The sequence below is a fragment of the Coloeus monedula genome, assembly GCF_965178545.1.
Source record: "Coloeus monedula genome assembly, chromosome: 4".
In the NCBI taxonomy this organism is placed as follows: Eukaryota; Metazoa; Chordata; class Aves; order Passeriformes; family Corvidae; genus Coloeus; species Coloeus monedula.
This window is the reverse complement of record NC_138784.1, coordinates 18,710,319-18,723,330: the sequence shown is the minus strand read 5'-3', so window position 1 is coordinate 18,723,330 and position 13,012 is coordinate 18,710,319. Positions and strand designations below refer to the sequence as shown.

Below are 13,012 nucleotides of genomic sequence, written 5' to 3'. Positions count from 1 at the left end.
CCAAGAGTCTCACAGCAAACCAAAAAATATCCACAAGAAAGTAAACAGAATAAATATAGCTGTTCTAAATGTGTCCATTGCAATTCTCAATATGTGAACCGAAATGGAAGAATATTCTTTTCACTGAGCAGTTTGTAGGAGCAGATCTCCAGTTCTGTTCTCCCCCAGAAATGACCTCCATTTCTACCCCAACAGCTTCATTTTCCTCCTCCGTTAGCTTTGTGACAGCAGATGCTGCCAAGCTTTGGCAATTTGCCACTCAGCACCTTTCCTTGCCGGTATCTCAGGGCGGAACAAGGCCAGCCTGCCCCACACGGGATGCCTGTGGCACCCGCTGGAGCGGGCCTGGAGAGGGCAATGGAGCTGGGCAAAGGGCTGGAGCACAATTCCTGTGAGGAGCAACTGAGGGAGCTGGGGTTGTTCAGCCTGGGGAAGAGGAGGCTCAGAGGGGACCTTATCGCTCTCTACAACCACAGGAAAGGAGGGTATAGCCAGTGGGAAGTCGGGCTCTGCTCCCAGGCAACTGGGACAGGATCAGAGCCCATAGTCTTAAACTGCACCAGGTTCAGGTCGGACATTGGGAAGAATTTCTTCACAAAAAAGGGTGACTGGGCATTGGAATGGGCTGCCCTGGGAGGTGGTGGAGCCACCGTCCCTGGAGGTGTTTAAGGAAGGACTGGACATGGCACTCAGTGCCACGGTCTAGTTGACAAGGTGGTGCTCGGTCACAGGATGGACCCAATGATCTCGGAGGTCTTTTCCATTGATTCTGCAATTCTGTGTAATAAAACCTGGCAATGGCTTGTGATTCAAGACCACAGCGACCCTGTCGTGTTCCTCGAACGCCCGCGGTCACCGGCGCCCTCCGGGCGCGGCGCGGCCCGGGGAGGGGCCCCGACAGCCCCCATGGCCTACAACTCCCATGGTGCCCAGCGGCGGCGCCGCTGCGCGCGACGGGCGCGCAGAGACTGCCGGGGGCTGGGCCGTGCGCGGGGGCCGGCGCCGATGGCGGCAGGCGCAGGGGGCGGCTGAGGGAGCCGCCGGTGCCCGTCGCGTCCATCGACCGCCGACACCTCGCCCGCCCTGTCTCTTCCCCCGCCGCTATGGAGGCGCTGATCCCCGTCATTAACAAGCTGCAGGACGTGTTCAACACGGTGGGGGCCGACATCATCCAGCTGCCGCAGATCGTGGTGGTGGGCACGCAGGTGAGGCGGGCCGGGCCGGGGGCGCGGGCGTTCGCCGCCCTGAGGGCAAGGTCGGCGTGTCCATCGCGCTTCCGCCGCTGCCGACCCGCGGCTGTCTCCGCCAAGGGCACGGGGGGACGTGGCAGGCGAGGGCGGGTGGGGCGGGCGGGACGCCCTCGGTGCCGGTGTTCCCCCCGCACTCCTTCCGCGACTCCGCTGCCTCACCCCCGACCGCCCTGGGAGCGCCTCGTGCGCCGCCCGCCCGCCCTTTGGCGCTTCTCCGTAGCGGTTCGAGCGGGCGAGGAGCTCCTCAGGGCTGCGGGGAGGGCCGGGGCCCCCGTCTCCCGTGGCTCCGGCCCGCACACCGGGGGTGCGGGTGGCGTCGGGGGACCCGTGGACCGGCAGCCGCCCCAGTGCGTCAGCGTGACCGCCATCGCTGCTCCGTCCGTGGCTTCCCTCCGCCGACAGCGGCCGTGAAGCGAGGGCCGAATGAAAGGGATGTGGTAGCGGAACGGCATCTTGCAGGCGTGGATGGTTCTCCTTTCCGTCCAGTTCTTGTGCCGTTTGGACTCTTTGTCTTAGCTGGTGATGGCGAGTGAAGGTGAGAGGCGAGGCCGGCGGCTGTTGGCTGCAGCAGTTGCAACACGTGCGTGTGAGCCCGGTAATGCTCCTGGGCTCGAAGATAGCTCCGACCTCTTCATATCTCTTCAAATGGGATGCTGCTCTTCAGCAGAACTTTTGGCAGCTGAACATGTCTGACCAGAGCTGCAGGGAGTAGAAGATGAAGCGTTGAACAGAAGTAAAACTTGAAGCTAATGGATCTCTCATTTTGTTTCTACTGAGTGTGCTCTGCTCCTTGACAATAGCTTACTCACCAAAGACTTTAATACCAAATACTCTGCACGCAGGATTTTTATTAAATAACTTAAAACACCAGCTGTATGTGTAAAGCTTGCAGGTTGTTGAGGTGTGGAATAGGTTTCCTCAAAGCCACCTACAGTGTCAAAATGGCTGTGAGGCAGCCACAACTCATTCTCTGTTCCCACTGTACATCAGATACATTCACTGACTACCTCAGCCACTTTATAAAGTAGATCTGGAATGCTTGAATAGCATTCAAGAGAGGGAGAGACTGGTAAACTGTGTTGGGTACTTGCTGGTTTTGTGTCTGATAGGAGTTGATCGCTTTATGAAGACATTTCACCTTCTTTACATGAAAAATTACACAAGCAAGCTGAGTGTTTATTTTATTCTTTTTATTCTCATGTTTCAGTTTAGATCTGCAGCAGAAAGTGCTGTACAGAGGTGTGGCATTTTTCTATGTGAGATTTCAAAAGCATTTTTTCCAGTTTCACTTTATGAAACGTATTGAAGTGGCATTTTTGAAAAACAGTTTTAAGCAGCTCTGTCCCAGTTAGCTTTTCCTCGGTGTAAATCCTTTTCATAAGTAAATACTGAGAGTTAAGACAGTATTGACATGTGGTTGACTTCAGCAGTCCACCCATCAGTACCAATATCTACTCAGTGCTGTATTCAGTATATTTATAAACCCCCATGAATTAGCATGAAACTTTCTATCAAGCCAAAACAAAGTCCTTTATGGACTCTGGAAAAATATATAGTAAAGTATTTTGGGTTTTTTTTGTTTTAGTCAGAGTTGTTGGAAGAAAAAAACTGTCTTTACTGAAAAGGATAATTCTGTAGGTTTTTATTTTATGCAATTAGTTTTATTTTAAATAAAATTCTATTAGTCTATTAATTTGAAGTTAGTTTATTGGAGACCAGATTTCTGGAGATGTGTCAGATATGGCCTTAGAGCTGATAGTTTTGCTGCTGGTAGCTTGCTTTCTTTTTTTTTTTTTTTTTTTACATGTGCCTTTTAGACAATCTTGTTTCTTGGTGAAGTGCTACGTGGCCTTTAAGTTTGTTCACACAGCTGATGTATTTGTAGCCCACTGGCATATGCTGTCTTTGCTTTTTCTTCCTTAAATAATATTCACAATGAACAGTCTTGGATTTTTCACCTCCATTTTACTTGTAGGAAACAAATGCTGCCAGTTAAGACTTCTGTAACTCTCTGTTAATTGAATTATGCTTTTTTCTTCCAATTTGCCAGTTGGTTTTCTTAAATGACCTTTTTCTATATTTATCAAAGAGAAGGAAAATGCTTTTTTAAAGTAGTGTTTTCTGTTTATTTTTCTCATCTGTCCTCTCTTTTCTCTACCCTTGTGTTGTGTCGTACTCATGTCTTTCTCCAGTTCTTATTCCGTGCATTAAGTTAATTCTTTCTTTTCTAGAGTTTGTAGAACTAGAAGCTGTTAATAAGCCTTAATTCAGCTGTGAATATTTTCTGTTTCCCATGTTCCCTTTCCCTCACCTCTCTTGTTTGGGATTCATTTCCTACTGCCCTTGTGCCCTGAGAAATTGAAATGCTTTAATTTTTCCTCTTTCTAGATACATTTTGGTGCTAATTGCAAATTATTTCTTAGTAAATTTTGCACGTTTAGATGGTCTCTTGCACTTCTAGTGGTTTTCCTGCCACTCAGTCATATGAGAATTCCTTCTCATTCTCCCCATAAGTATTGTGTAAGTTATTTCTGTGTCCTAGTGCAGGGTCATTTAAGAAAACTGGGGACTGTGCTGATAGAACTCAGAGGACACCTTCAGACTGCCAGTTTTCCTTCACTGTTTCAGGGTTTTTCAGCCATTCCCAGATAGCTGTTCTATTTTTTCCCCAATTCAGTATTCCACTTCCATTTTTAGAACTGTATGACTGAAGGGGAAAAAAAGAAGTGTCCAGGTTAGGAATATGATATAAAAATATTTGTTCAATAATGCTGTAATGCTCAGTATTCTGGTTTACATAAATGCTTTGTGCTCTGTGTTTGTAAGGGATAACAAGGTGATATTGAAGAGTCTCAACTAAACACATTAAAACTACAGTAAAAGGAGGAAAGGGGAAGAAAAGTAATTTGGTTAGTTATGGTCTTTGTATGGATAGGTGGTATCACAAAAATTAAATGTCTGCACTACAAAAGTGGGCATAAGATTTAGAATAAATTTAAGAAAACCTGCGAGACAAAAAAATATTTGCCTAGAAGTATGTAAAAATGAATTGTCTTTATTTATTTTTTGTGCCAGTAATTCTTGGAATATGTTTAGGGTTTTTAGTATTCATCAGCCTAGTTATATGCAAACTTTAGTGTCAGCTTTGTAGCAAAATTCTCCTAATAGTGACATTATAAAAACACCTTGTAGGCTTTATTTGCACTTGGTAATGTTAATTGAAGTGGAGATATCATGGTGAAATTGATGTAGCAACTGATGGAATTCACAAGTGAGATTTGGAAGTGACCTTCCATGTGTACATTTATGCGTACTTTTGCTCAATCTTCTGTTAATGCCATTTTGAGACTTTCAATGGGGAGGTGTAGTTTACAGTATCTGCTATAGACTTCTGTTGGATGTTCCCCTGGGATTGGCTCATAGAGGAGCATTACATTTATTCCTTTTTTTTTACTGTGTGGAGTAAGTATCATGTTTGATATTTCAATGCTAGACCACTTTTTGCTGCAAGGAGGAAGGTTTCTTGATTTGAGGCAACATCCTGAGCACTTGAATATGTATAAGTTTATATTCTGGTAAGATAAATAGTTGAGATGGTAATTTGGCTGTTAAGAAGTTGAAAGCAATGGGAAGGTAATGTACAAGCCTGACGAGTGGGATAAGGGGATGAATCCAGCAGATGCTATCAAAGAATCCCGTCTGAGAGAGACTGGCACCTTGGTCTGAAACTTCAGGTGCTGTACAGGGCTTCTGTGACTTCCCCTGTCAGGAGAACAGAAATTTAAGCCACTTAGCTCATTCAGTGTAGCCTACATTGTGTTGGCAAAAAGCCGGTTTGAGGTGAAGGAAACTCCAGCTTGTACCAAGCAACCAGGAAAACACCATGCCAAACAAAGCTATGTCTTCCTCCCTCCTTTCTTGTTGGGTTGTTGGTTTGGATTTTGTGGGGAGTTTTTTGTTTGTTTAGATTTTTCTTTGGGTTTTTTGTTGTTGTTTTGTCCAAGGATCTTTCCTGGCATTTCATGCAGATGCAAAAACTCATTTGTATCTACATTTGAGGGATGTAACCAGAGTGTAGCTTCTATGCTGGATGGGGACAGTTTGTTTTTTCTCCCAAATATTTTGTAAACTTCCTGGTTTCATTTGGTTTTTTTTCATTGTTTTCATATCTGACATTTACAGTCTCTGGTTTTGGGTGTAACTGTTTTCCTTTTTGCCATCCTTTGCTCCTGTCAAGTCATGCCCTGACTGTTCTGCTGTTTGTTACAGACAAGCAGCAAAGTGAGGCTGACATTAATTAGCTGTTTACATTTACAGACATAATATAAATGTTGCTGCTGATATGATACAGTGCAAACAACGTTTATGTTGTGCTGTTTCTTTTCTCTGATGGGCTCCCTGTGTTTCTGAACAGCTGAGCTTTTTGGGTCCTGGAGGTTTCTTTGATTGGAAGGATGGCATTTTCACTGTTTCTATCTGCACACTTAATATGAATTAAAATAAAATGATAGGTCTAATAACTCGATCCTGCATTTTATCTACATGAATTTTTAATATGAAAGCAGTATTAAACATCATTTAAAGAAGATACTAATTTTATTGTTTGCAAATGCCTGGTTATTTTGGAAGGGTGGAGAGTCTGCACAGAATTCACAGTTGGATGTGGATAAAGAAGTCTTGTGCTTCTCTTCTTTTGTTTTGTTTGTGTGTTTTGTTTTGTTTTCTCACTGGTTTTGGTGCTTTACTGCAAGGGTCCTGTTCATCTTGTGATTGGCAATTGTTTTTCTTGGAAAACCTGTATTTTAATTAGAGCAGGTGAATCTTGTATGTTGTCTAGGGGGCACAGTGCACAGAAAAATATTTTCAGGAAGATGGAGGGGAAGAGTATTAAAACAGCACAGGCATTTGTTTTTCAGAATCTGGAGAGAAAATGGCTGTGTAGTTCTTGGAAAAGATTTGTTCTTGTAGTAGCCAGAAGGTTGACTAACTTAGACATTTGGGGTTTGGGTTTTTTTGATAATACTGCTGTTTAGAACTTTTAAAATTTGAAGATACAAGTTGGCTTTGTTTTGATTCACTTTACTGCAAGTCATGAGTATAGTAGTATACACAATACTACGTAAGGTCAGGATATCTGGCTTGCAAATGTGAATCTTCAAATACCACAGTTCCATGATGTAACTTAGAGTCTGTACTTGTTTCTACTCAGATGAGGCGTTTTTTTCTTAAATAAATTATTGGAGGGCTCAGGGAATTAATGTACTGAGGAAGAAAACATCTGCTAATCATTGCTGTATTTGCTGTTGTTTGGCCCGTGTCTACAGTTAGATGTGGTGTAAATGTGGGATTTCTGAAGAATTTGAACTGAGCTGTGCCAGTTCTAGCATTTCTTACTGCTTGTACACAAGCTGTTTTATGTGGAGGTAGTTCCTGAGACTTCAAGTTTCTCCCTGACTTACTCAGGAGAGCTCTCTATTCAAGTAAATGGGGAATGCCCTGCAGGAACAACAGTCTTCTAGTCTGGACAAGATCTTGCATGTATTTTGAACCAGTGAGCAGTGCATGATGCTGGTTTCACTGCTTTCTCAAATTGGGATCAGCCTGTTGTCTCTTTTGCATCTTTTAGAAGTGTAATTTTGTTTCAAACAATGTCTTAAAATAATTCATTTGGCCTGCTTATAGCTTTAACATTCTTTTCTGGTTAGTAAATAAACTTTTAAATTTGTTAACTGTTTACAACCAGCCTAGCTTGAGGTGTTCCTAGTTTGAATAGGAAGATTTTGTTATAATAGCTGTTCCAAGCAAAGCAGTTCCCTTGTGGAACTGCTCTGAAATTGCATGTGTACTCACCTTTTATTCCAGAATAATTCATATTTGCAAAATAAAGAAAGAAAAAATATTCTGCTGCTCTTTAGTTACAGCAGGCTGAACTCTTCTAGGATGGCTACTGCAAATAACTTTTTAAAGCACCAATTTGGGTAATATTCCTGTGGATGAGATCCCAGCACAAATACATTAGCTTTTATTTCCCAATGATAGAATGAAAATTTAGGGAATTGTAGGTGTATGTATTGCCAGGAGCATGATTTACCAGCAGGACTTTTATACTTCTTGGATGACAGAAACTGCAAAATTGCTACCATTTCATCTCAGATGTCAAAGCAGATGCATTGCTTTCCTTGGAACTCTTCAGGAATTATTATTATGTCTCATTGAGAAGTCTCTCTTACTTCACAGCTCCTTACTGTCATTCTCAAATGTTTGTGTTGTTGTGCCGCTCCAAACGGTACAGGGAATTCCGAAATCACTGCCTCTATTTTCTTGTGCTGTCCTGTAGTTAAGTCTGTGTTGTGTTGCAGGAGTGCTTTGCATTTTTTTCCTACTGGATGAGATAGTAAAAAAAGTTATCAGTTTGCCCTGTTCAAAAGGAAAGAGCTAAGTTTTCCAGTCCTTTCAACTAATTTTTGTTTTGGAAGTTTGCCAGTAATTTGTTGGATATGTTTCCTTAAAAAAGTTTTTTTTCCACAGATGATATATTGTGCATTGGCTCCACAAAGACATTATGAAGTCTAAAGATAGACAAGGGAAAGCAGGAGATGCTTGTAAGATGACTTGAAATTTGTTGCAGCTGATACAAGTTCATTATCATTTTAATAATACTTGAAATATACAACAGTCAACAATCTGAGCAAGTGACTGTAAGAAATTTGATGGTGCATCACTGAGACTCCAGGAGGGCCTTGTGTTAATTTGCCTTCTTGCTTCATGGACTTCATAAGAGTAAGAGCTGACTTTGCTTATTTACTGAGCTAATTGGTGGGACCCTGTGAGCTAAAGGACTGTGAATCACAAGACACCTGGCATTCCTTTAAGGACAGCCTCATTGAGCACAAAACAATAGTCTGTACACTTGCTTGGGAAAATGAGTGGAGGTCTAAGGAGAGCAGTACTGAGGGAACTTATGACTCAGCCTCAGCACAGAAGACTCGTGCAGGAGGTAGAAATGAGGACAAGCTCGCTCAGGGATATAAAAATACTGCCTACATAGGCAGAGATGGTGTTGAGAAAGCCACTGTTACTGGTAGGGGACATCAGAGGCAAGAGGAACTTCCAGCACTGTATCAGCAGTTAGGAAAAAAGAGAAATGAGGGTAATAGAGGCTTGCTGCTGACTGTGGCAGGTGATCCAGTGGCAGTGAATATGGACAGCACTGAGGCACTTGATCCTTTCTCTGCCTTGGTCTTTGCCATCAGGGTGTTCTAGGCTGTTGTCCCTATAGACAGCAGTAAAAGTGGAGAATAACTCCATGGTGCAAGAGGATTGGTTCAGGGTTGTTTTTCTGATATGGAGAAAACATCTTTGCATTCTGTTTGGTGTAGGGCACGTGTCTTCTAAAGTAGGAATGCTAAGGAGGATGCGGAAATAGAGTAAGAGAGCCAGTGAAGTAAATGGGATAGGATGAATGTGAATTGTTGCTCACAGTGTTACTTCAGCATTTTCAAGACAGAGTCTCTTCCACTTGACTTGTCAACGACCCTGAAGTGTTTCTGAAAGTAACATCTCTGGCTGTTAATGAAGCTGGAGAATTATAAAATCATGCATTTGCTGTGTGCTGCTTCTGAATTCCTAAAACTGTGGTTTGTAATGCAGCAGATTGTAACCCACATTTTCTCTTAAGAATTAGTGTAATGGATGGGAGCAGATGCCTTTTGATACTTAAGTGCACACAGTTGAAATATACAGGGACAAGTAAAGAAGTAATGAAGGACAGGGAGGCAGAGCAAGCTCAGGAGGACTGTTAAAAGTAGAGATGCTGGCTTTTTGGAGTGGATCAATTCTTATATCTTGCAGCTTCTTAATTTGGGAGAGTAAGTGCACAATTGTTTCCTAGTGACTGCCCTTCATCCTTGATTGTCAACATCATCTTCAGATTAATCTAAACAAAGATGAACACACAGGTGTTACAGAGGCAATGAGAGTGCTGATAAGGTTTCAACACACTCTGACAGTATATATAATGTAAAATATGGAAGTCCTGTGTGCATCATCTCTTTTTGTCTTAGTACTTCTGGGAAAAACGGTTTTACCATCCACCAGACTCAGGTGTTTCTCTGTGACATTATTGGTGGTTGACAGAGCAGAGGGTAAAACACAGCCATGGAAGTTTGACACAAAGGTTAAAGGAGTGACACAAGATGTTCCTGTATTTGCTCCACCTTTTTTTCTGAGCAATCTCTATTAACTTCCGCGAGATATCACAGCTAATAAATAGTTCGTATTAGGATCAGATATTAGGGTCCCAGAGGGAAAATCTGCCTCATCTTCTGTGAAAAGCTATAGAGTTTGTTAATGCTTTTCTGGACCCATCATTAAATGAATTTGTGGATTTCAGTCCATGCTTAAAATCATGACAAGCATTTCAGTGAGATTGACAGGACAAGTGTGATGCTTCTGCACACTCACCTAAAATTGCTGTGGTATCTTTGGTCATCAGAATTAGTCTCTGTCTACATCTATTATTTGAAGGACTGGCTGAACTGACTTTGTATTCTTAACAGACCCATATCCCACTGGCAGAACAAGATCAGCTTTGTGCTTACTGCCTTCCTCAGCGTGTTCCCAGACAATTCTTGGTAATGGATGCTAAGGAGTCCCGATTAAGAAGTGCGTCATTAGATAATTGTATTCCAACAACAGATTGCTTTTGTTGGGAATGTAATGCAATTTGAAAGAATTTCCTGATGCATGGAGTACTGTAATGTTTCATTTAGTGTGTTTGCAAAGGATCCAGATTATTCCTTCTCCGTCCGGAGATAATTGGGGGTGGTGTAAGACACAGTGGGTTACTTCTAAATGTAGCTTGGTGTGTGCCCATTTTAGCTTCCAGCATTACCACTCCTTAGGAAGGACTAAAGCAGCAGTGTGCAGCAGCTTGTCCCATGGATTTTTGGTTTCCTTCCATGGTGAGGTTCTTGATAAGGATTCCAGCTATTTATTACTATACCTTATGTGCTTGGATTATATGTTCATGAGAAGCCACTTCATCTTAGTTTGATCTCCAGCCTTTTGAGACTGAGTGATAATTTTTGCCATGTCTAAGAAATCTTGCTGAAGAGACCACAGAATCATCAAGACTGGAAGAGACCTTTAAGATTATTTAGTCCAACCATCAACCCAGCATAATCACCCCAAACCATATCCCCAAGTGCCACATCGAGATGCCTCTTAATGCTTGAAATATTTTTAATAAATGAAACACTGGTTTTCTTTGGTTTTTTTTTCCAGTGAAGCAGATGAACCTTTATAATATCCCATTCTTTTTTGGTTTTCACTTCAACAAGGCATTTCACTTGTTTTAAGTAAGTTTGTTGAGAAGTGGTTTGTTATTTTTCACTGTGAATTTTTTTTTTTTTTTCAGAGTCTGTAATATCAGTAATTCTCAGAAGTGTGCCAGTACAGGAGCTCTCTAGGAAGGCTTGCAGACCTAGTTCATGCTTTGGTCAGGTTGTTCTTAAATTATTTTGGTAAGAGTTCAGTGCCCAATGGTCTGTTACAAGCTCCTTGCAGAGAAGGTTCCCAAAGTTGGGTTTGGAGAAGGACAGTGGAAGAAAATTATTAATTAATTTCTAGGGGAGTCTTTTGAAGGAAAAACAAATCTTAATAAGGCCATATTTCTGTTAGACCCTGCTTTTTTTTCCAAGTCTTTCTAGACCATTGATCTCACTGCTGTCAAATTTGATTTAGATTTACTCTGAAAAATGTGCATCACGTGCATTGGTATGTTTGCCTATTGAGACAAATGATGGTTTTGATAAAACATTTTTTTTTTTTCTGTGCCACAAAGCATATACAATAAAGTGGTACAATAAAAGGCTTTCATTTGCTGCTGTTCAGACTTTCTAGGGGTTTGGCCTTGTATTTTATTATGTATTTTGTAGTTCTGCATACAAGTCCTATTTCAATAGGTTATAAAGCTCATATGGTATATTCATGTCTTGTTTTACTGCACTAGTAGAAATGTGCTGTCTGATAGTAATGCGTTGCTTGACCTCTGATGTATTTTTCATTTTTAGGAAAGTCACTTAATGTCACTAAATGTGTGAGATTTAAAGATATTCATCACTTCTTTTATATCATGTTATGCTAGGTTATATACTCATTTACTTGTAGTCTCAAATCTGTTATTTCAGAACTGGTAGGCTGAGTGGGGTTCTGTAGCAGTTACATAATGCACATTCCAGCTGTCAGAAGCATGTGTTGGTTTTTTTTTTTGTTTTGGGGTTTTTTTTGTTTGTTTTTTAACAAACAAGAGAGTTGTTTAGTAGTTGCATTAATACAGAAACATTTCCTAGATGGTGGCAATGACAGAACAGGTTTTCTCATGGCATCTCTATGTAGACTTAGAGCTGCAGAAAACTGGAAGAGTTGAATACAGTATTATTAAAAAGACAAAATTTTCTCAATCCGACTTGAGTATTCTGTTGACATAGCTGGATCTGTTGTTTATTGTTAGTTTTAACATGGTACTGGTCGGGAATAATTTCTAAAACCTAGATTTTCACAGGTGCTTGTTGGACCAATTATGGATCTTATACAAAAGTCCTGCAGGAGAACATTTGAAATATAGATGCTCAAAGAGCATTTGTAATTTCACAGCCTTTAAGTATTCCCCAACTTTTTACAGTTTGTTGTTATTTAGACAGATGTTTGCAGTCAATGAAGTTGTAAATACTTAAATATATACAGAGAGAGAGTGTGTGGGATGCCATGAAACAATGTTTATTTCTATGTTTAGGATGCAAAACAATGTCTGTATTTATGAAGCTGATACATTATACAAAACCCCCCAAACAAAGCCAAAAACCCAAACAAAAAACCCCACCCAACCAACGCTCAAACTGAAAGGAATATAACATTGTAGCACCTTAATGTGCTCAAGTATACATAGTTAATATATATTTGTGTAATGCTGCTGCTGGTATTAATACAGCCAAGTCCATGTTAATTCTAACAAATACTAACAGAGGGGTAAATTCCTCAGTTTACAAAGTTTTACTTCAAGATCTTAGAAAATGACATAGTAAAAGACACAGAATTTTTTCTGAGCATTACAAAGCAAAGCATTTTTTCCCAAGAAATGTTTCTGGAGAGTTTTAATATTTGTGGTAGAAAATGTTAAATGGGAGATTAATTTTTCTGAAACCTGTTACGTGTTTAGTTTAACCTTAAGAGATAAAAACCATGGGACACTTACAAACCATGTAGATAGGTATCTGTTCTGAGTAACAGTAACCTAAAGCAGGTTTAGATGGTTACTGGCTTGTAGCAGACTTGTGTCCTTCAGTGCCTGTGCAGTGACTCTGCTGTGCCTGCAGGGAGTCTGTCATATGCTCCTTCAGCCACTCTATAGCAGAGGACAAAACAGAGTGCTGTTTGCAGGCCAGATAAAAGCAAACTAAAATATCACAGCATTTTTAGGTGAAAGAAAGTAATGTAGCTGTATTCTGCTTTTCAGAGCAGTGGAAAGAGTTCTGTGTTGGAAAGTCTTGTGGGGAGGGATCTGCTCCCACGAGGTACTGGAGTTGTCACCCGGAGACCCCTTATTCTGCAGCTGGTGCATGTTTCCCCAGAGGATGGTCGGAAAGGAGCTGGAGATGAAAATGGTAAGAGTGAGCCAAGAATGTGTTTTGCCTATTTGGAAAGAGAACTCAAATCTTTCTTGTTCTTTTAAATGAAAAACCAGTTGCTGTAATCTTAAAACT

The 13,012-nt window shown here is 41.3% G+C and overlaps 1 protein-coding gene across 4 annotated transcripts in view; it reads left to right on the top strand.

The window, feature by feature from the left end:
• The first annotated feature begins 989 nt into the window (after positions 1–989).
• The window catches only part of DNM1L (dynamin 1 like), a 35,186-nt gene continuing 23,163 nt past the window's right edge, over positions 990–13,012 (top strand). For all 4 annotated transcript variants that reach the window (XM_082280546.1, XM_082280544.1, XM_082280545.1 and 1 more), the window contains exons 1-2: positions 990–1,205; positions 12,766–12,913. In XM_082280546.1, the coding sequence (XP_082136672.1) occupies positions 1,104–1,205; positions 12,766–12,913 (250 nt within the window). In that variant the 5' untranslated portion in view covers positions 990–1,103. The remainder of the gene's footprint in view (positions 1,206–12,765; positions 12,914–13,012) is intronic.